Source organism: Ruditapes philippinarum, unplaced genomic scaffold, assembly GCF_026571515.1.
Source record: "Ruditapes philippinarum isolate M1 unplaced genomic scaffold, ASM2657151v2 ctg1765_1_1_1_1, whole genome shotgun sequence".
Taxonomy (NCBI): Eukaryota; Metazoa; Mollusca; class Bivalvia; order Venerida; family Veneridae; genus Ruditapes; species Ruditapes philippinarum.
Window position 1 is genome coordinate 39,908 of NW_026864712.1, and position 21,871 is coordinate 61,778.

Sequence of the window (21,871 nt, forward strand, 5' to 3'; positions counted from 1 at the left end):
CACCTGATCACCAGCTTCAAAGCACCAATTCTTCTGTTCGTAATGCTTTCACCTGTCAAACACATTTGGAATATGCCAGGGAGGTGGGCCTCCATAGCATGTCTCTGGGTAAGATCCTCAAAACATCCCGGTACTGGGCACCGAGATCCTTGCTGGCCACAGGGAATATCCTCTATAATCTGTGCCAGCAACGGAACATCGACATTATCAGGAATGGCCCTGATATCAGATGTTCGGTCTCTAACGCAACCTATACTTACCTTTCTCTTCCCCTCCACTGAAGATTTGGCCTTCAGAGAGGGACTGTTGACCATGCTCACCGACCTCATTGGCAAGGACTGGCTGGCCATCTGCATCTGATTGGTTTTCATGAAAATCAATCCCGTAGATGACAGAAACCCTGGTACCCTGCTGGCCACCTAAACCGGAATCCGAAGACTCCACTGGTTTGGTTACCAACGGTACCACCTCATCTACATCTGTGAAGAACTTGACCCAATTGGTATGGGCCTTTTTACAATCTTCACATCCACCACAAGGCAACTGATCCAGCCGCGCACCAGCAATTCCACCTCGGCATGTCCCACTTTGCAGTGGTATTTTTGACATTGCGTCAGCATTGGAATGCTCGCGACTCACACGATGTCTCAACACCATGTTAAACTGGGACAGCTCTTCCAGCCATCTCCCCAGTTGCCCTTGTGGCTCCCTGAAATTCATCAACCACCTCAGACTTGAATGGTCAGTCCTGACCACAAATGGTCTTCCTAGCAAGTAGTGTCGGAACTGTTTGGTGAACCGAACTACTGCTAGCAGCTCTTTCCTGGTCATGCAATAACCCTGTTGCTCTTTAGTAAGAGCACAGCTACCAAATGCAACAACTTTCTCTTGGCCCTCTTGCACCTGCAAGAGCTCTGCTCCAATCGAATCATTGGAAGCGACCGTTTCCAAGATAAATTTGTCATGTTGATTTGGCAACGCTAACACCGGAGGTTGCGTCAACAAGCACTTCAAAGTCCTGAATGACTCTGCTTGTTCTTCGCCCCAGACAAAGTTGGCTTTGCCTGTGACGGCGTACAATGGCGCTGCTACCCTAGAGAAGTCCTTAACAAACACTCTATGATAGTTTACCAACCCCATAAACCTCTCTACCTGCTTGGCACTGTTTGGAACAGGCCAATCCTTTCACCACTGCTATGTCATGCTCTGTCATAGCAATGCTGTCTTTTGCCGACTTTACGGCCTAAAAACTCTACTTCTTGTTGGAAGAAGATACATTCCTTCGGCTTAAGCTTTAGCTTATGCCTCCGAAATCTCGAAAGAGCCTCCCGCAAGTTTGAGAGATGGTCCTCAAAATTGCGTCCAAGCACGATGATATCATCGAGAAATGCCAGGACTGTCTTCCATGTCAAACCTCTCAGGACTAAGTCCATTGCTCTGGCAAATGTGGCTGGGGCACCACACAAACCAAAGCCTTCTCTGATGTTCAACTGGAAGAATGCGGAGTTGGCATCCAATTTTGAAAACCAAACACTGCCAGCAAATGTGTCCATGCAATCATCGACTAAAGGCAAAGGATACACGTCTTTGACTGTAACCTTATTCAACGTCCTATAGTCTATGCAATAACGCACAGAGCCGTCATATTTTCTTATCAAAACTGGAGCAGATGCCCATTTGGATGTGGCATCTTGTACACCCCCAGCCTTTCGGCATTCCCTGAGGCTGGGCCTCTTCTTCCCCTGCAAAGCATGTTGGCTTTCGCCTCATACCTTGCTTCACAAGCTTTGCCTCCTTGGTATCTATATCACGTTCCTTATCAGTGAAGTCACCAAGGTCAAGTTCACCCTTGATGAAGACATCTTGGAACTCAATCAGCAATTGCGCTAATTGAATCCGTTGACCTTCATCAAGGCTGCCACAAGAGGTGTCATAGACCTCCTGCAGGTGTGGTGGTATTGGACCAACTGCACCTGATGTTTCAAACACTTTGCTGGGCAAAGATGTTTCAACATCACACTCATTCCTGACAACTTCACTGATGGCAAATGCCCTCCCTATCTCTGTTCCCCTCCTGATAAGGCGGTAGCTATCTGATGGATTAACAAGACACAACACAGGGGTGTTAGTGCCTTCATGTAACACTCGGGGAACCAGAAATTTCTTCTGGTTCACTGGTTCCACGATATAGCTATGCAGGGGAGAGTGTAACTTGCATTGGACTCTCGCCACAGAGTGTGGAGGGATAACCTGTCTCTTAGACACCGTGACCTTGGATACCAAGGGACTATCTGATGAATGGACATCTAGGGAGATGCGCATACCATCAAAGTAAAGCTCTGCCTTGCTCATGTCTAGCACAGATTTGCCAGGGTCACGAAGCAAATCAAAGCCCAACAGCATTTTGTTGCTCAATGGGGGCAACAAACATGTTGACCTGGTACCACTGGTGACCAACCTTCAACTTAACCGGACCGGCTACAAAGGCTGCCATAGACAATTCCCTGCCAGCCGTTTGCAGCTCGACATCCCTTATCTTGGGGGCTTGTGCTTCAGGGAATTGTAAACCTTATCAGAAATGATGGTCACCTGGGCAGCAGTATCTACCACTGCTGTTACTTGGACATCCCCTACTTGGACCCCCATGGTAAACTTGGGAAGAGGAATTGACCTGACAGACAACAATAGGGTCTGGTTCGACTCCCCCCGTGCTTACTTGGCTGAAATTGGCAGCCAACCGGGATTTTTTAATTTTGCAGGTCTTGTCTGCAGACAGGGACGGGAAACGACCTACTTTTTCACCGTCCCATTCTAGTTTAACGACTTATGGTTGTCGTTAAGCTTAGGGCAATTACTACTTTTGAAATGCCCTATTTTCGCCACAATTGTAGCACAATCCGTTTTTGATCTGATCGGGGTTGGGAACAATTCTGACAAAAAGGTTTTTTTCAGTCTTTGCTCCAGGTCATTTAAGGCTTTGCTTAAGTCATTGGTTGACATAGGCTCTGTCTGCTGCTCCGTGATGGCTGGGAGGCAACAGCAAAAACCTTTTTTCCGGTTTCTTCCGGTCACCATACATGGCTGCATACACCTGCTGGTACTGGCGTACCATTTGTATGGCTGCATGCAACAGACTCTGGTTGCTGCCATGCAAACATGGTGACCGGCCTCTTTGTCAACCATACCCTGACAGAATCTGTTCACTGTTTTGGACAGTGACAAACTCCTCTGGCAGCTTTTTAAAAGCTCTATAACCTAGAGTGAGCACTCGGTCAGCCCACTCATCTAGGGACTCGGTTGTCTCTTGTGCTGCATTCTGAAAACTTACCTGTGCAGCAGCAGCTGGCAACTCATGTTGTGCCAAATCGGGCAGCCAACTTGCTAACCAGCCTCTTGTATGTAAGTGCTGACCTTCTTGTTCACAGTCAAGCGCATAATACTCGAGCGCTTTACCATCTAAACAGCAGACAAGGCAGCTAACTTGTTCTTCATCAGTCCACTCGCCTTGTTGGACATAGCGCGTGAACTTTAAAAAGAACGGTTTCCCAAGTACTCTTACCATCATATGATAAGTGTCGGGAAAAGGCAGATATCCAGTTACTAACCCTAGAACGCCTATGGGCAGATGGTGCCCCTGGCAAAACATAGAGTCATCACTGCAATCACTATCCACTACCTGGTCAAAACGTTTTGGTACGTTTAGGGGTGGTATAGTCTTGAAGTTATGGTGTAGGTAGGGGGGTGTGTGGATTTTGACTTTTTGGCAGTAAAATCCGCAGGAGTCATCAACTTCAGATTTTTTATGTGGAAAAACCTTGTCATCTGTTGCAAGGGTGCAAACAGATGACCTTTTGTTGCTGCTTGTGAGCGGCCAGAAACATTGGTTGCCGCTTTCACCACCTTCACCATTTCCAACCAATCATGCACACTTGGCTGAATATCTTCCTCCTCGTCCTCGTCTGTGTCTACCTCCAAGCTAGATTGGCCTAGCTTGTCAGTATTCTCAGCTGGCAGAGACATATTCTGTCTAAAGTCTATCATAGCAAGTATCTCAGGGGAGAACTTGCGACGACAGACAGCCTCTAAAAATCTCCCTGGTTATAATTACCAGAGCTCTCACGCTCACTTGCAAAGTTGCGCCGCACTTGGCTATTATGCTTGCACCCACACTATTCGGTAATTGCCTGTAGCCTTTCCTCAGAGCCAACGGAAAAGTATAAATGGCAATCTCAAGCGTGGTAGTTGCACACAACCTGCTTCTTACGCCGTGAGAAAAATTATCCTAGATACTGCACACTTTATATGTATAGATTCTCACAATAACAACGAAATAGAGTACAGGAAAAATATTAATGTAAGAGAGTGTTTATACAACTACAATAAATACGTCGCTAGATTATTCTTTCTCCCGCCTTTATATGGCACTAATAGCTAAATTGGTGAGTTTTCATCCAATCAATAATAACAGAGTTTACTGCCTTACCAGTCTGGCCAGCAGAACAATAAGGAAATTCCCTACCAAAGAAATTAAACAAATCCAAATACAGAATTCTTTGTCCTTCCAGGCGTGACGTAATACTCAACCTAAGCGGAATTTGAGGGCAAATTCCCGCTAACTACGTATTGTATTTACGCTTTAGAAATTCATGATTTTTTTAAATTCTATCAAGCAGATTGGATTACCTACTTTTATGAACAAACCATATAGAATGTCATTGTAGTGTATCTTCCTCTAATGAGTGACGTGCCACGAATTTAGGGCATAATCTACACAATCGTGTAGTTAATATAACAATTATGGAACTTGAGGGGACGTCTATTTCGTTCGGAACGTAATTCGTAAAAGAGCTGTACCGCTTTCGCACCCAATAAATGATTACATCCAATTATGAACTTTGTCGTGTGTTTTTTCTGCGATATTTGATTACTTTTATAAAAGGTCTTTATAACTTTGACACATACAAGCAATCGACTTACCTTCCACGTCTGGATCGTAGCCAAGCTAGGAATTGCCTAATTCTTCTTGTTTATATATTACACACAAATATATGGCGCCTAACTGTCAGCCTAACACACTAGTTCCGGTTGGTCCGGAACCTTCCGTTAACTTCCGTCAACTCCCGTAACCAGTACCATACGGTACTACATAGTTATTGCTCATAAACGCCGTAGCATTTTTGAAAAATTAAAAAAATGTCTGTTGACTTGCCTTTCAAGCTTTATTCAAAAGCCTATCTTCTGTTCTTTCAATTGCATGGTCTATCATTAACAAAAACTCTCAAACAATGTACTTATCAATTAAAAATAAATATAAATATCAATGTATTTCGCTCATCGGCCATACTGGTTAAGTAAAGCGTTTTACAGATTGATTCCAATTTTTTGAACGGAAAACTATATTGGAACACACTGACGGTGCATGGGCAATTATTTCGTTGAAAAATTATTCCGTTAGAAACTTCTGTACTCATTTAAACGCTTGCATTTGAATTAGCCAATCAGATTTCGCGCACTGTATGGCAGCCATTTGTACATCGGCTGTACAAGATATTTGATTAAATGAGAGGATTTAATCATGACTTTACGCATGTGACAGTTCAATTATTTTGTTAAAAGGTATTTATGAATGATGATTTAAGCCTAACATATTTAGTGTACATGTAAACCAGATCTTTCTTGAAGGTATTTTGTACCATAAACAAAACAAATAAATTGGTGGCGTTCAACCTATCATCGGAGCGCTCGGAATATTCCGAAAATCTCCGACCGTAAAGGGGGATCTCTGCGCATGCGTCGGCGTTTGGAAAATCCCGTCCGCCATTTTTGTTAATCTCTGATCACAGTTGTTGTTTTTAACGTTATTTTTAATGTGCTAGTTTATCAAAAAGTATATCTTAAAGTAACTTTTTATATTTATAATCGTTACTTTAATTCTTATCAATGAAATGCAGGTTTATTTTCTGATTTTGTACATCATTCTTTCACCGGAAGTGTTACTTAGCAATGGTCTGCTAGCAATAGTCTGAGTTATGTAGACGCTTATTAAAAGCGCTCTGATATCTATATTTAGCTCAAAAGGATTTCAAAATGGCGGCGCCCAGTTAACTAAGATCGATTTTTTCACAGCTCATTAGGTATAGGATATACATTTTTTTGAAATTTTCATTTAGTTTGAATTTGATTTCATTTGAACTGATACGCGTCATACATGTTATCTAAGAGCGCTACAGCCTACGCTAGGACTTTCCGCGTATAAACAACAGACAGGATACTCCGAAAATAGACAAGAGTCCGATTCAGACCCACAATGCTTTGCATGCTTCGGTGATAATCGGGTGAGCGACTTCAGGGCCATTATGGCCCTCTTGTTGCTTTTCTATTTTGAAGAACTTGCTAAAAGCTTGTGTTGAATTTGAGACCCCTTCCCATTAAGTGTGCCAAAATCATACATATTTTCCCCAAGAAAAAGGCTAAGGCCCCTTCCCCAAAAATGATGTTTTGGCCCTGGTGGTTTTTTTCCCTTCTATAGCAGGGGCGGTTAAAGGGCTGCTTCTCCAAAGAAAAATATTGCAATATTTAAAATCATGCAGTTTTCCCTAAAAATTAAATTTAAATCAAGTTTTTTCTTCCCCTTTTGCAAATATACTGTGTCATTTTTCCCCAAAATTAAGGACAGGGCCGCTTCCCCAACCTGTGAAAAGCCCTGTCTGTTCTAGATTAAACAACATGCTGTGCACAGCAATACATAAATAGCAATACATACAAGGCAGATAGTAAAGAAAATATCGTGGTACAACAGTTCTGTTCTGCCTGATGCTGTATCCCAATATACTGGTAAATCGGCACCTCTAATAGTGGTATATTGAAAATATGGAATTTCAGCACCAAATAAAATTGAAATTTATTGTATTTCAGTTTCTACAACAGTTCAGACATTATGAGTCCAACTTACAAATATTTCAACTGAAGCCATCACAATACTCTAAGACACTCGATGAATTAGTGATTTTCCTAGCCCAGGTTTGTACTTTCTGTATCCATAAAGAATAATAAATGTCTTTGATATATTCAGGTTTTTCATTCTCATTGAATAATAAATGGTCAGTAAAATACATCTATTTTGCTATGAATTGTGAATCAGTTTATTAACCACGTCAAGTTTGTTTTCTCTAAAACAGATGACCCTTCACGATGTCATATTGACATTGCATAGATAGAATAGAGCATGTAGTACTTAACTTTATGAGTATTTTTGTTAAGAAACAAAATATCTTTATGAGTATTTTGTTAAGAAACAAAATATCTTTTTTCTTCAAAACAATGCAAAATTTTCCAACCTGATGCCATAGCCCCAGTCCCTTGCACTGGTTATAAGGGGCTTGGTGCAGGAGTTAACTACCCTTTAAGAAAGGCTGCAGGTGAATTGCATATGGCCTACATTTTTGGCACATAGATAATAGGTCAAAGTTCAAAGATGTAGCTACTGTGACTTTCAAGATGTTTACATGTAAAAAGGTATAATTATAGTAAAGTTTGTTATCAAGATAAAAATTTCTTAATTGAACATATCTTTGTACAATTGATAAAAAGTTCTTCTTGTAGTGACAAAGTAACATGTTACTGTATAGTATACAATTATGATTTACATTGTACTTGTCAAATTTCAGGTAGCACATTGCTATCCAGAGGAAATGAAAGATTTCCCACAGGCTGTGAGAGATGTTTTGCAGAGACATTCTTCAACATTAGACAGAACTATTAGAATGGTATAACATCTTAAATTCTAAGTGAATGACTTTAATTTATTTATTTTCTTGATTTCATTTGATACTAGCTGTCATACTGGAATTTAGTCTGTAATGATGACACAATGAAAACACCATCACATGTTATAAAAAATATACATTGCTAAAAATTAGTTTTTATGAAAACTGTCAAAGGAAGTAAATACAAAAAACATACTTTGTATGTATTGACAATTTATTACAGTTGACTTAAACACCTAACATTTTCTGCTTCTAAATTTTGACATTTTTATTATTATTCTGTTCACAAAATACTTGATAACTTATATATTATATATTATTTTACAGACATTGTGTAAAGCACTGATACTGTTGAGAAATAAAGGCCTAGTACCGGCTACAAGTGTTCTAGAACTTTTCTTTGAGATGTTCAGATGCCAGGATAAATTGCTGAGGAAGACATTATATACATACATTGTCAGTGACATTAAAAATGTCAACATAAACCACAAAAATGCTAAATTAAACACAGTATGTATTTGTTACTTCCATTTACAACATTTCATGATTTCTTGCCTTATCTTAAGTGACATAATGTTAAGTTTTTTTCATTGTCAAATTGACCTGACTTGACTATATATTTCAAAAGGTTGACTTTTATAATGGTGATTGACCAATAGTTGATTTGAAAATGTTTGGGATAAAATATTAATCTGCACAAAATATAAAAAGACTGTTCCACACATTTTATAAATAGAATGTTAAAGCTACATTCTGATTGATATTTACAGAAATTTCATTGGACCACATGATTTATTTAATCATTCATGTGAACTTACAATTATAAAAAAAAAACATCTTTGTATTTTTATTTAGAATTGTTGTATGATAACATTTTCTTTGATATTTTTGAACACTATGTTATTAGATACTCTGTATTACTTTATATTATATTGATCATTATTATTTGCAGACTCTCCAGAACTTCATGTACACCATGTTAAAAGATAACAACCCTGTAGCTGCTAAAATGTCACTGGTAAAATATTCCTTACTATTATATCTTGGACATGTCTTGGAAGTCTTAAAATAATTCTGTATCGGTATACAAATGTAATTTTTTTCTTCGGTTCTTGTCATGTAATTAAAAGTATATGTATTGTACTACTATACATTATATTAAGAATACATGTTTTATTTTGTTAAAATGGGGTGGATGTAATTATTATGTCTTTTGTAAAACAGAAGAAAATGGTTATTATGAGTGTTAAATGCAGATTTAATTGTTTTAATGTATTTTAGTGAGTTCAGCACAACACAAGTTTTACTCATTCAATGATAGGTACCTTCCTCTCTTAGACAAGAGACAGATAACTGAGTTTATATAACAATTTGTTAGTTCAGATGTTCAGATAAAGGATGGCAACAATTTTCTTCAAGGCTTTTAAAGAATATTGGGGCTATCCTCATGTTGACATTAGCATCATGTGGAAGTACATTTAATACTGAAATATGCATCTTTGTGAAAGTAAAATTAAATTCTTTGTGCATGCTCTTTCTCTATAGCCACATAAAGTATACTTTAAACCGTAACACATGTCTACATGGTCATACTAGTAGATCGCTGACAGACACCTCATACTAGCACGGATTTATAAGTATATTACCTGATGTGAAATTCTTAATAAAGGTTTAGTATAAAAGTTCTATGCATGTGACGAAATTATCATATTTTTATCAATGTTTTATTTAAGGATGTGATGATTGAATTATACAGAAGAAATATTTGGAAAGATGCTAAAACAGTGAATGTTATTACAACAGCTTGTTTCTCTAAAGTGACAAAGGTAATTGTTGTTTTCTAAATTCCGAAATATTGTCTATAAATTTTCATTCTACTGTACCTTTAAACTTTTGTTACCTTTACGGAATTCAAATTATTGTCATTATTTTGCTTTTTACTAAGATCACACTTCTTCAGTTTCATTAATTTTATAGATTATGCCATTAGTTTGATGCTATGCTTTATCTCTTAGATTCTTGTTGCGGCCTTAAAGTTTTTCTTGGGAACAGATGATGATGATGTTAAAGACAGTGATAGTGAGGAGGAGGTATATAACTGTACTAGATAATATATCTTAAAGCAACACGCCTCCAGATGAGCCAAAATATTTAAGAAATTCAGTCTTAAGAAAAATGTATTTAGATCTTAAGGAAAGTAAAAAGGTTCAATATTTAATTAATTATTTAAATCTTATGGGCAATAAATGACTGGTTTTTGCTGTATCAATCACTATAACTCTACTGAATTATTAACATAGTAAGAGGTATTTATGTATATTTTGACCTCTTTTTTGGTAAGGCCATAGAAAATTAATCTTTAGACTCTCATCCAGGTTTCAAGAAATAATTGGGGCGGGTGGGTGGAATTTATAATTTATTTTATCCATCACTTTTAAGACCTGAAAAAACAGAAATGTATGAATATATTAGGGCTGGGGCGAGTATCCGAGTACTCGGATAATCACAAATCAAAGTGAAAAATCGAGTTTGAATATTCGTAAGCCCAGAGATCGTGGATCGCGATCTAATTTTTTAGCTCACCTGAGCTTGCTCAGGGTGAGCTTTTAGGATCGATGAATGTCCGTCGTCCGTCCGGCCGTCCACAATTGCTTGTGAACACTCTAGCGGTCGCATTTTTGCCTCAATCATCATCAAACTTGGTCAGGATGCTTATCTAGTTGAAAGCTCGGATGAGTTCGAACATGGGTCATCTCAGATGAAAAACTAGGTCACAAGAGCCAAAAATAGAAAAACCTTGTGAACACTCTAGAGGTCACATTTTTGACCCAATCTTCATCAAACTTGGTCAGGATGTTTGTCTAGGTGATAGCTCGGATGAGTTCGAACATGGGTCATCTCGGATGAAAAAGTAGGTCACAGGAGCTATAAATAGAAAAACCTTGTGAACACTCTAGTGGTCACATTTTTGAACCAATCATCATCAAACTTGGTCAGAATGCTTGTCTAGTCAATTGCTTGGATGAGTTCGAACATGGGTCATCTCTGATGAAAAACTAGGTCACAGGAGCTAAAAATAGAAAAAACCTTGTGACCACTCTAGTGGTCACATTTTTGACCCCAATCATCATCAAAACTTTGTCAGGATGCTTGTTTAGATAATAGCTCGGATGAGTTCGAATATGGGTCATCTCGGATGAAAAACTAGGTCACCGGAGCTATAAATAGAAAAACCTTGTTAACACTCTAGCGGTCACATTTTGCATCAATCATCATCAAACTTGGTCAGGATGCTTATCTAGTTGATAGCTTGGATGAGTTCGAACATGGGTCATCTCGGATGAAAAAGTAGGTCACCGGAGCTAAAAATAGAAAAACCTTGTTAACACTTTAGCGGTCACATTTTTGCATCAATCATCATCAAACTTGATCAAGATGCTTGTCTAGGTAATAAACTCGGATGAGTTCGAACATGGGTCATCTCGGATGAAAAACTAGGTCACAGGAGCTAAAAATAGAAAAACCTTGTTAACACTCTAGTGGTCACAATTTTGACTCAATTGTCATCAAACTTGGTCAGGAAACTTGTCTAGGTCATTGCTGGGAATAAATCGAACATGGGACATCTCGGATGAAAAACTAGGTCACAGGAGCTAAAAAATAGAAAAATCTTGTTAACACTCTAGTGGCTACTCTTGTGATCCAAATATTCTGATAATTGGTCTGAAAGTTTGTTTTGATGATTTCTAAGTCAAGATCGAACATGGGTCATCTTGGATGAAAAAAACTAGGTCACACCGCCCAAATATGGAAAAACCTTGTTAACATTCTAGTGGTCACATTTTCGACTCCATTATCATCAAACTTGGTCAGAATGCTTGTCTAGGTAATGCTTGGATGAGTTCGAAATCGCATGTGAAACTAGGTCACCGGAGCTAAAAATAGAAAAATCTTGTTAACACTCTAGTTGCTACTGTTTTGATCCAAGTATCCTGGAAATTGGTCTGAAAGTTTGTTTTGATGATTTCTAGGTCAAGTTTGAATATGTGTCACCTGGGTAAAAAACTAGGTCGCACTGCTCAAATATGGATAATCCTTGTTAACACTGTAGTGGTCACATTTTTGACTCACCTGTCATGAGACTTGGTCAGAATGCTTGTCTAGGTAATTGTTTGGATGAGTTTGATAATTCAGGTGAGCGATCTAGGGCCATCATGGCCCTCTTGTTTTATATACATTCACTGTTTCTCACACTCTTAAAATCGAGAAAAATACGATTTGAGTATAAATTATATGAAGTCAACCTAAAAACAATTTGCTGGTTAAAGACCATATTGTACCATGATGCTGAGCTATAGGAAGAAATTGGTTTCAAAAAACAAAACAAAAATACTCATCCAAAGAATAAAAACATAAATAAAGTTTTTATTTTTATCACCTTATTTCGGCGTCCCGGGTACGCATGTTTTTACAGCTGGACGTAAAATATTTCAGAGCTAAAGGATTCCACATAATTTTTTTTTTTTGCCTAGTGACGCATAAAACATTACAGATTGTTTACAACACAAATACACAAAAACGTGTGCAGTGCGTGTCAGTCTAGATAGGTAGGCGGTCCTATGCACATCGACCCCTGCAGCGATTAGCCAATCAGCGATAACGCTTCTGACTAATGTATACAACGCGCTGTACAATGTAATTACCAGATATAACACGAGGCGATAGATCAACAGTTGATTGGTAATTAGCAAATTTTAACCGACAAAAGGGTAAAATTATCGACTATTTACGCCGCAAGTTTAAAGACTTGTTATCTCAAATTACAAATTAGTGTAATTTTGAATGATTGTCGAATATTTTCGGGCATTTTTCTAGGCCACATTTTTGCTTTAGTTTTCATTCTTACAAAAACGTTCAATAAGAGTATTAAGAATTTAAGATATTGTGCCGAAATGCCAGACAACAAACCAAAAATACACTTACGCTTTAGTTTTCTTTGATATTTAGATTCTATCCGAAAATTGATCCTGAACATCGGCAATTTCACGTTCGCCAGAAACCCTAAAATTTCGCAAAAACTCTCAGTTTCTAAGTCAAACATGTGAATGAATTGTTCCAATATTATTTAATCAACAATAGATATTCAAATATCGATTATATATTAAATGTTTAGTATTGTTGCTGTTTTTTTTTTTAAAAAAATAAACATGTTTTTATGACTATTTATATGTTTTTATGGGTGTCTTGATAATAAAAGATTTGTGGTTCGATTTGTGAATCGTAAGTGCTGAATTGTGGTTCGGATCGGATCGTCACTTATCCAACGATCCACACCCCTAGAATATATTGATGAACGTCGCATTATTTATACCCAGATTTTGATCAAAACTAAACCCAAACCAATCACAAACAGTTTTCTTGTTTACTGCATCATATATTTCACATATGACGAACATTTTGACAATTTTACTGATCAAAACGAACGTATTTAAAATCTTGATCACTAGACGCTGTAAACCTCAGTCTGATTTTTATGAGTTCGTCCCGCGAATATTCGACCACGATTTTCGGACGAATTTTCGTCCACAGACGTCTCAAAATGAACAATTTTTTTTATGAAAATAAATTATTTTGGGGCGGAAAGATTTTGATACGGGCGGGCGAGGATGAGAGTCTAAAAATTAATTTTCTGTGGCCTAATTTACGTCGATTGTAAGTGCCGTTTGCAATGTATAAATTACTTTCTTTGTTCACTTCACAATATTTAACTTTTAAATACATTTTCAAAATTTTCATGTAAATTAGCATGAATTTGGAGGCATGCTGCTTTAAACTAAAAATATAACAAAAATAATACAACACTATGGGTTTAGTTTGAGGATTTTTATTTTAATCAGTTTACTCATTATCGGTTGATTTGTAAGAATTATACAAAGTACATTAATCTGTTTTTAGTGTGAATTAGAATTTAGAGCAAACTTTCATTTAATGAAATTTCATGTTTGTTACACAGCTTATTTCATAAGTTATTACTTATGTTTAAAATGTTAATTGACAATAAATTTAGGAAGAAACCAAATCTGCTAAAGAGCTTCTGACTGGACATAGAGTGGGTAAAAAGACAAAAAAACGCCAGAAAAAATTGGACAGAGCACTTGGAAATTTAAAGGTACGTTTCACATATTTCTGTAATGAATTTTTACATAATTTTTTTTCATTCAATGAGCATACAGGTTTGCAGATGTAAAATAAATATTTTTAAGTAAGATTATTTAATGTTTGATAAGACATAAAAATTTGTTTGAGCTTTCTATCTAAAATAACTTAAAAATGATAATTCATTTGTAGCCAGGTTATTTTTTGTTTATTTTAGGAAAAATTTCTTTGTTCTTGAAATAAAAATATTGGCTTATATTTCTTAAATTCTGCATAAATTTGTTTTGTTTTTTTTTTCAGAAAAACAAGAAAAAGAAGAAAAAAGCTGAAGTATTTAATTTTTCTGCTCTGCATTTATTACATGATCCACAAGGTAAGAATTATTTTATTGTCAATGAGTTATTTTTTTGTGTCGCCTTGAAAAAGGCGACATATAGGGGTTACTTTTGTCGGCGTCCCCTTAAGCTTGTCCGGAGCATAGGTCAGTCATTATAAGTCGGATTGACTTCAAACTTGGTATGCATGCTTCTTACAATGACCCGAAGTGCAGTGCACAAGAACCGGTACTCTGCACTTCTTATTTTTTGAGTTATTGCCCTTTGTTAATTTTCATACTTTATTTTTGTCCGGGCCATTTCTCCTAAAGTATAAAAGCTATGGACATGAAACTTCATAGGATGATAGATCTCATTAAGAAGAAGTGCAGTGCACAAGAACTTGTACTCTGTATTTCTTATTTTTTGAGTTATTGCCCTTGTTAATTTTCATACTTTATTTTTGTCCAGGCCATTTCTCATAAATTATAAAACCTATGGACATGAAACTTAATAGGATGATAGATCTTATTGATAAGAAGTGCAGTGCATAGAAACTGCTGCTCTGCATTTCTTATTTTTTGATTTATTGCCCTTTGTTGATTTTCAAATTTCATTTTTGTCCTGGCCATTTCTCCTAAACTATATTGTTCACAAGGCGACTCGTGGAGTTCTAGTTTCAAAGTATGATACATATATCGCAATGATGTAAGAAGTTGACTCTGTTCAAGTGCACTACTTCATACATGTCTTATCTATTATGTTATCAGGCCTATTTGATTAGTTAAATGATGGACAAGATAAATTTGTGTTTCCATGCATAAAGATAGAATAATAAGTGAAAATATTATTCTGTAGAAAATGTATGTACAGTTTATTGTCATCTTTGATGGTGAATAAACATATCTCATTCTGTGCTTCTTTTATAGCTTGATTAAAGCTGTTAAGCTCTTAGAACAGTCAAGCTATGCTTTCTTACTGACAGCTTAAAGTTTCTTTGATTGAGCATTATTATTTTAGCATTAACTTAAGGTCTTCAGCATAACGCTGAAAGTTCATCAATAATCTTATTCTTTGAGATTGTTAAAAAGTGGCTTATAAAGTTTTGAGAGCCAGAACTTTTTAAGCATTTGAATACATTTCAATGAATAACCTAAAAATCTTTATATTTTATTATCATTACATTGTCAGCTATTCAATTAATACTTTATATATCTTTATCTGTATACATTTAAGGGTTGAGTGAGAAACTATTTAGACAACTTGAGAGTACCACAGAGAGGTTTGAAGTGAAACTGATGATGGTAGATTTTGTATCTCGACTAGTTGGAATTCATCAGTTATTCTTGTTTAACTTCTATCCATATATACAGAGATTTTTACAGCCACATCAGAGAGGTAAGCACTATGTCTCTCTATCATTTATTATATAGATTTGCCCTGTTTCAATTTGGAATTGTTCTATTTTGATATAAGGAATTTTGATATTGTATTGGTAAACTTAAGCAGTCAACATATGTCCATATTGGACGGACTTGATTATACTTATTACATAGGCAAGCTTTTAATCAGAGAATAAATATGCATGAGACTCAAATCCCATAGAAACTTATAGTCTATCCAGATGGGACCTTATGCGGGTTTATGCACCCCCTCCCTACAGGTTTGGAAGGGAGCATATACATTTATTATCCCCCGCTGAAAAGGCGGCGGGGGATATAGAAATAGTCTCCGTCCGTCCGACATTTTTGTCCGGAGCATATCTCTAAAAGTATTTGAGTTATCAACTTGAAACTTCATAGGTGGATAGACCTCATTGAGGAGGAGTGCAGTACACAAGAATGATAACTCTACCCTGCATAATTTTTTAGTTATTGCCCTTTGTTATTTTTCAAAATTGATTTTTGTCCAGAGCATAACTCCAAAAGCCTATGAGATATCAACATGAAATTTCATAAGTGCATATATCTCACTCATGAGGTGTGCAGTGCACAAGAATGATAACTCTACCTTTCATAATTTTTGAGTTATTGCCCTTTGTTATTTTTCATACTTAATTTTTCACCTGAGTGGAGCAAAACTCAAAATGTTTTTGAGATATCAACATGAAATGTCATAGTTGGATAGATCTTATTGAGGAGGAATGTTGTGCGCAAGAATGATAACTCTTCCCTATACAATTTTTGAGTTATTGCCCTTTGTTCTTTTTCATGCTATGTTGTCCAGAGCTTATCTCAAAAAGTATTTGAGGTATCAACTTGAAACTTCATAGGTGGATGGATCTCATTGAGGAGGAGTGCATTGCACAAGAATGATAACTCTACCCTGCATAATTTTTGAGTTATTGCCCTTTGTTATTTTTCAAAATTAATTTTTGTCCAGAGCATAACTCAAAAAGCCTTTGAGATATCAACATGAAACTTCATAGGTGCATAGATCTCACTCAGGAGGTGTGCAGTGCACAAGAATGATAACTCTACCTTTCACAATTTTTGAGTTATTGCCCTTTGTTATTTTTCATACTTTCAATTTTTCTCAAAAAGTATTTGAGGTATCAACTTTGAACTTCATAGGTGGATAGATTTTACTGAGGAGGGATGCAGCACACAAGAATGATAACCTACCCTGCATTATTTTTCAGTTATTGCCCTTTGTTATTTTCAGCCATCAGTATTCACATAGGTTTCAAATCTGTAATCACTATAGCCATCAGTTTTCATTACCAAAAGACCTCTTAAAATGGAATTATTCTGCTCTACTACATATACATTCTTCCAATGAGCAATCAATTTTGGCGGGGGATGGCCATGTTGACATGGCTCTTGTTCTTGTCTGTCATACTGTCAAACCATCAGTTAACTGAAAAAAGTGGAATATGGAGGTATCCTTTGAACACAAGCATTTAATTTATTTCATTTTTGAAACATGGATAATTGTTTTACACAAGAGGTATTATTTATAGGTATGTTTCAATGTTTTCAGAAGTAACACGGTTGTTGTTGTTTGCTGCTCAATCTTGTCATGAGTTAGTACCACCAGAGGTCAGTATATTTAATCTACAAGATAGTTGTGATAGTGTTATACTGAACTATTGATGAATGTAGTTCACCTACCCTACACATTGATGGGGTGATAATTAATTTACAATTTAAGTAAGCATTATCTTTATTGAATGAGGATTACGCATTCTGATTTCGGATATCATATTGATAGGATAATACCAAATAAAATACTTTCAGAGGTAATTCTATGTAATTCAATGTATTATAATTATCAACTTTCTGGATACTCTATAAATGATAACATTTAGTAAGAAAACTGCAATTGGATTTACATGTATTGCATTACAAATATTGCTGCATTGGACCATCATAATTATTATGTGTTATGTTTTCAGAATATAGAAGGAGTTGTTAAGACAATAGCTAACAATTTTATAACAGACAGAAATTCTGGAGAAGTAATGGCTGTTGGGTAAGTCAACTTATAGGTGCTTAATTTTTATGGCATGCTCATAAATGAGAGAGATGGCAAAACATTTAGGATGTGTTATTTGCAGCCCAGGGGTTGTGAGTTTCAGCTTCAACTGGGTCTTTAGTTTTGCCATAAGGATGAAATGTTTCTCAAAAGAGAAATTTACATTTCATTCCCACCAAAAGCTTCGTAATTTTAATATTTTTTAATGTTTAAGTGATAAATCCCCTATTTTCACTAAGAAATAGTAAATATTCTCAATCTGTGTTTGTAATGTTATATATAATAGTTGTTATACAAGTTGCTGACAAGACATATAGGAGATTATAGCCTGAATGAATAAAATATGACTTGAGGCACTAGCCAAGGCTTATATTTATGTCAACAAAACTATATTCTACCAAATATCCAGTCAGCAACTTGCATAACAAATTTAAAATTGTTATTGATGACATTTTTTTTTGGAACCATAGAAGACAAGTAGGGATATGCCAATGTGACAGTGTAGATGGCATTATTAAGGATATTACAATAATTTATAATTGTTGTGGCTGATAAAGATAGATTGATAAATCCAAAAGTCAAAGTCCCTGTTATTTTTTAAGGGGGGGGGGGGCTGCATAAGCTGTTAATTGTCTAAAAGCTTGGTAAATAAAAACAGAATTAGTTTCAATATTCATTGCAATGTGAACTAAATGAGGCTATGTTTTATATTTAGGTTGAATGCAGTCAGGGAGATTTGTTGTAGATGTCCATTGGCAATGTCAGAGGAATTGATACAAGATCTAGCATTGTATAAAAATCATAGAGATAAATGTATGTTGATTTCCTGGTTATTATAAAATGCATGAACATTGTTATTAAATTCTGGCAGTGATTGTGGTAGAACTTTGCCTGTAGCAAAGAAGCCCAATAAGTTTACGTATTTTGATAGCTTTAAATCATCATTCACCTTTGTTGATATTGAATTATTTCAAATGTATTGAATAAGTGGATATTTATGTGTCACAAAAATTTTGCAAATGTCAAAAAGTGGACTTTTTGCATGCAAAAATGTTTGCGAAAATATGATTTTTGTGATATCATTAATTACACAGGTACAATTTAAGAATATGCCGTTACTGCAATAATTAAATTCAGTTGTTTAATACTTTTTAGCTCACCAGAGCTGAAGGCTCAGGGTGAGCTATTAGTATCAAAGGGGGATGCTCCGGCGTCCATCGTCCGTCGTCATGCGTCAACAATCATCTTCTTCTCTGAAACTACTAAGCAGATTTACTTCAAATTTGGTCTGTAGCATCCTTGTGACAGTCACACTTGAATTTGCTCATGTCATTCCAATTGGCCCGTCAGCAGAGCTAAAAATAGAAAAACCTTTAAACATCTTCTTCTACAGAACTAATTGATGGATGATCACCAAACTTTGTCTGTAGCATTCTTGGGTAGTATTTTATGAGGTTTGCCCATATTAATTTGATTGGCCCCTTTTAGGGGCCACTAAAGCTAAAAATAGAAAAACCTTTAAACGTCTATTTCTACAGAATTAATTGATGGATGATGACCAAAGTTTGTCTGTAGCATTCTTGGGTAGTCTTTTATCAAGTTTGCTCATATGAATTTGATTGGCCCCTTTTAGGGGCCACTAAAAATAGAAAAACCTTTAAACATCTATTTCTTCAGAACTAATTGATGGATGATCACCAAACTTTGTCTGTGACATTCTTGGGTAGTATTTTATCAAATTTGCTCATATTAATTTGATTGGCCCCTTTTAGGGGTCTTTAGGGCTAAAAATAGAAAAACCTTTAAACTAAAGCTCAAAATAGAAATAATGTTAAATATCTATTTCTAGAGAACTAATTGATTGATGATCACCAAACTTTGTCTATAGCATTCTTGGGTAGTCTTTTATCAATTTTGCTAATATTATTTTTTTGGCCCCTTTAGGGGTCACTAAAGCTAAAAATAGAAATAATGTTAAATATCTATTTCTAGAGAACTAATTGATTGATGATCACCAAACTTTGTCTGTAGCATTCTTGGGTAGTCTTTTATCAATTTTGCTAATATTAGTTTGATTGGCCCCTTTTAGGGGCCACTAAAGCTAAAAATAGAAATAATGTTAAATATCTATTTCTAGAGAACTTATTGATTGATGATCACCAAACTTTGTCTGTAGCACTCTTGGGTAGTCTTTTATCAATTTTGCTAATATTATTTTGATTGGCCACTTTTAGGGGCCACTAAAGCTAAAAATAGAAATATCTGTAAATGTCTATTTCTACAGAACTAATTGATGGATGATCACCAAACTTTGTCTGTAGCATTCTTGGGTAGTTTTTTATCAAGTTTGCTCATATTAATTTGATTAGCCTCTTTTAGGGGTCTCTATAGCTAAAAATAGAAAAACCTTTAGATATCTTCTTCTGCAGAACTAATTGATGGATTATCACCAAACTTTGTCTGTAGCATTCTTGGGTAGTCTTTTATCAAGTTTGCTCATATGAATTTGATTGGCCCCTATAAGGGGCCACTTAAGCTAAAAATAGAAATACCTTTAAATGTCTATTTTTACAGACTAAATGGATGGATGATCACCAAACTTTGTCTGTAGCATTCTTGGGTAGTCTTTTATGAAATTTGCTCATATTATTTTGATTGGCCCCTTTTAGGGGCCGCTAAAATTAAAAATAGAAATACGTTTAAACATCTTCTCCTACAGAACTAATAAATGGATGATCACCAAACTTTGTCTGTAGCATTTTTGGGTAATCTTTTATCAAGTTTGCTCACATTAATTTGATTGGCCCCTTTTAGGGGCCGCTAAAGCTAAAAATAGAAAAACCTTTAAACATCTTCTACTTCAGAACCAATTGATGGATGATCACCAAACTTTGTCTGTAGCATTATTGGGTAGTCTTTTATCAAGTTTGCTCATATTAATTTGATTAGCCCCTTTTAGGGGCCGCTAAAATTAAAAATAGAAATACGTTTAAACATCTTCTCCTACAGAACTAATTAATGGATGATCACCAAACTTTGTCTGTAGCATTTTTGGGTAATCTTTTATCAAGTTTGCTCACATTAATTTGATTGGCCCCTTTTAGGGGCAACTAAAGCTTAAAAATAGAAAAAACCTTCAAACATCATTTCATACTGAAATAATTGATAGATGATCACCAAACTTTGTAGCATTCTTAGGTAGTCTTTTATCAAGTTGCTCATATTAATTTGATTAGCCCCGTTTAAGCTAAAGCTTAAATGCCCAGGTCATGGCATTTCTTCAAATTATTTTTTAAACATATTCTATGCTCAAATTTAATTTTAGAATATATTGACATTCCAACACTGATAAGCAGTTATTTCTGGTGAGTGACTCAGGGCCATCATGGCCCTCTTTGTATTATTTATATAATTGTTTGAAATATTCATTGTTAGTTTGATAAGGGCCTGATCATACATTTCTTTGTCATATTTTGAAACATTTTTTGTTATATGAATAACCTTTTGTGTTATTTACACATATATTACTTTATTAAAACATTTGTGATTTGGTAAAACCAAACTTAAACAAACAAGCAATGAGAAAAAATAATCTCAGAACAGTAAGATGTTGCATGAAAACATGTTTGCAAATGATAGAAGAAAGTTTGCCGAAAAAGAAACTATTTTTGCATGATTAAATATTTGCGAATAAGTTCAAATCGCAAATATTTCCACATTTCAAAATTAACCACTTATACAGTATTTACCTATTACACTCAGGATGTACATGCAGTTAGAAAAAAAAGTGTTATCGTCAAAGAAAGTGTTATCATCACATATTGTAAAACAAATTGTTTACAATTTTCACCATATTTCTAATACATGTAACTGATAAATTATCATTTTGTTTGATACTGTCTTTGATATACAAAAGGAGAGTAAAATATATCATACATTATGGTCATTAACCAATCATGCATGAAGAAATTACTATATATATAATGTAGTTAGGTTCCAGTCATACCAGCTATGAATAAGATAAGATATAGGTACAATGTTTGTTTTTATGAGAGATGATTTTGGATTGTGTGTAAATTTCTTATAACTCCATTTCTATCACCTGTTTAAAGGGAGTGCACTAAAGGTTTTTGACATGATAGGACTGGTAGCAACTTT

The 21,871-nt window shown here is 35.6% G+C and overlaps 1 protein-coding gene across 1 annotated transcript in view; it reads left to right on the forward strand.

The window, feature by feature from the left end:
- The window catches only part of LOC132726598 (protein SDA1 homolog), a 29,151-nt gene that overhangs the window by 1,205 nt on the left and 6,075 nt on the right, over positions 1 to 21,871 (forward strand). The window contains exons 2-13 of the mRNA XM_060711934.1: positions 6,916 to 7,020; positions 7,668 to 7,766; positions 8,094 to 8,276; positions 8,719 to 8,784; positions 9,500 to 9,592; positions 9,782 to 9,856; positions 13,834 to 13,935; positions 14,223 to 14,295; positions 15,473 to 15,634; positions 17,219 to 17,277; positions 17,634 to 17,710; positions 18,429 to 18,526. Of these exons, the coding sequence (XP_060567917.1) occupies positions 6,916 to 7,020; positions 7,668 to 7,766; positions 8,094 to 8,276; positions 8,719 to 8,784; positions 9,500 to 9,592; positions 9,782 to 9,856; positions 13,834 to 13,935; positions 14,223 to 14,295; positions 15,473 to 15,634; positions 17,219 to 17,277; positions 17,634 to 17,710; positions 18,429 to 18,526 (1,192 nt within the window). The remainder of the gene's footprint in view (positions 1 to 6,915; positions 7,021 to 7,667; positions 7,767 to 8,093; positions 8,277 to 8,718; positions 8,785 to 9,499; positions 9,593 to 9,781; positions 9,857 to 13,833; positions 13,936 to 14,222; positions 14,296 to 15,472; positions 15,635 to 17,218; positions 17,278 to 17,633; positions 17,711 to 18,428; positions 18,527 to 21,871) is intronic.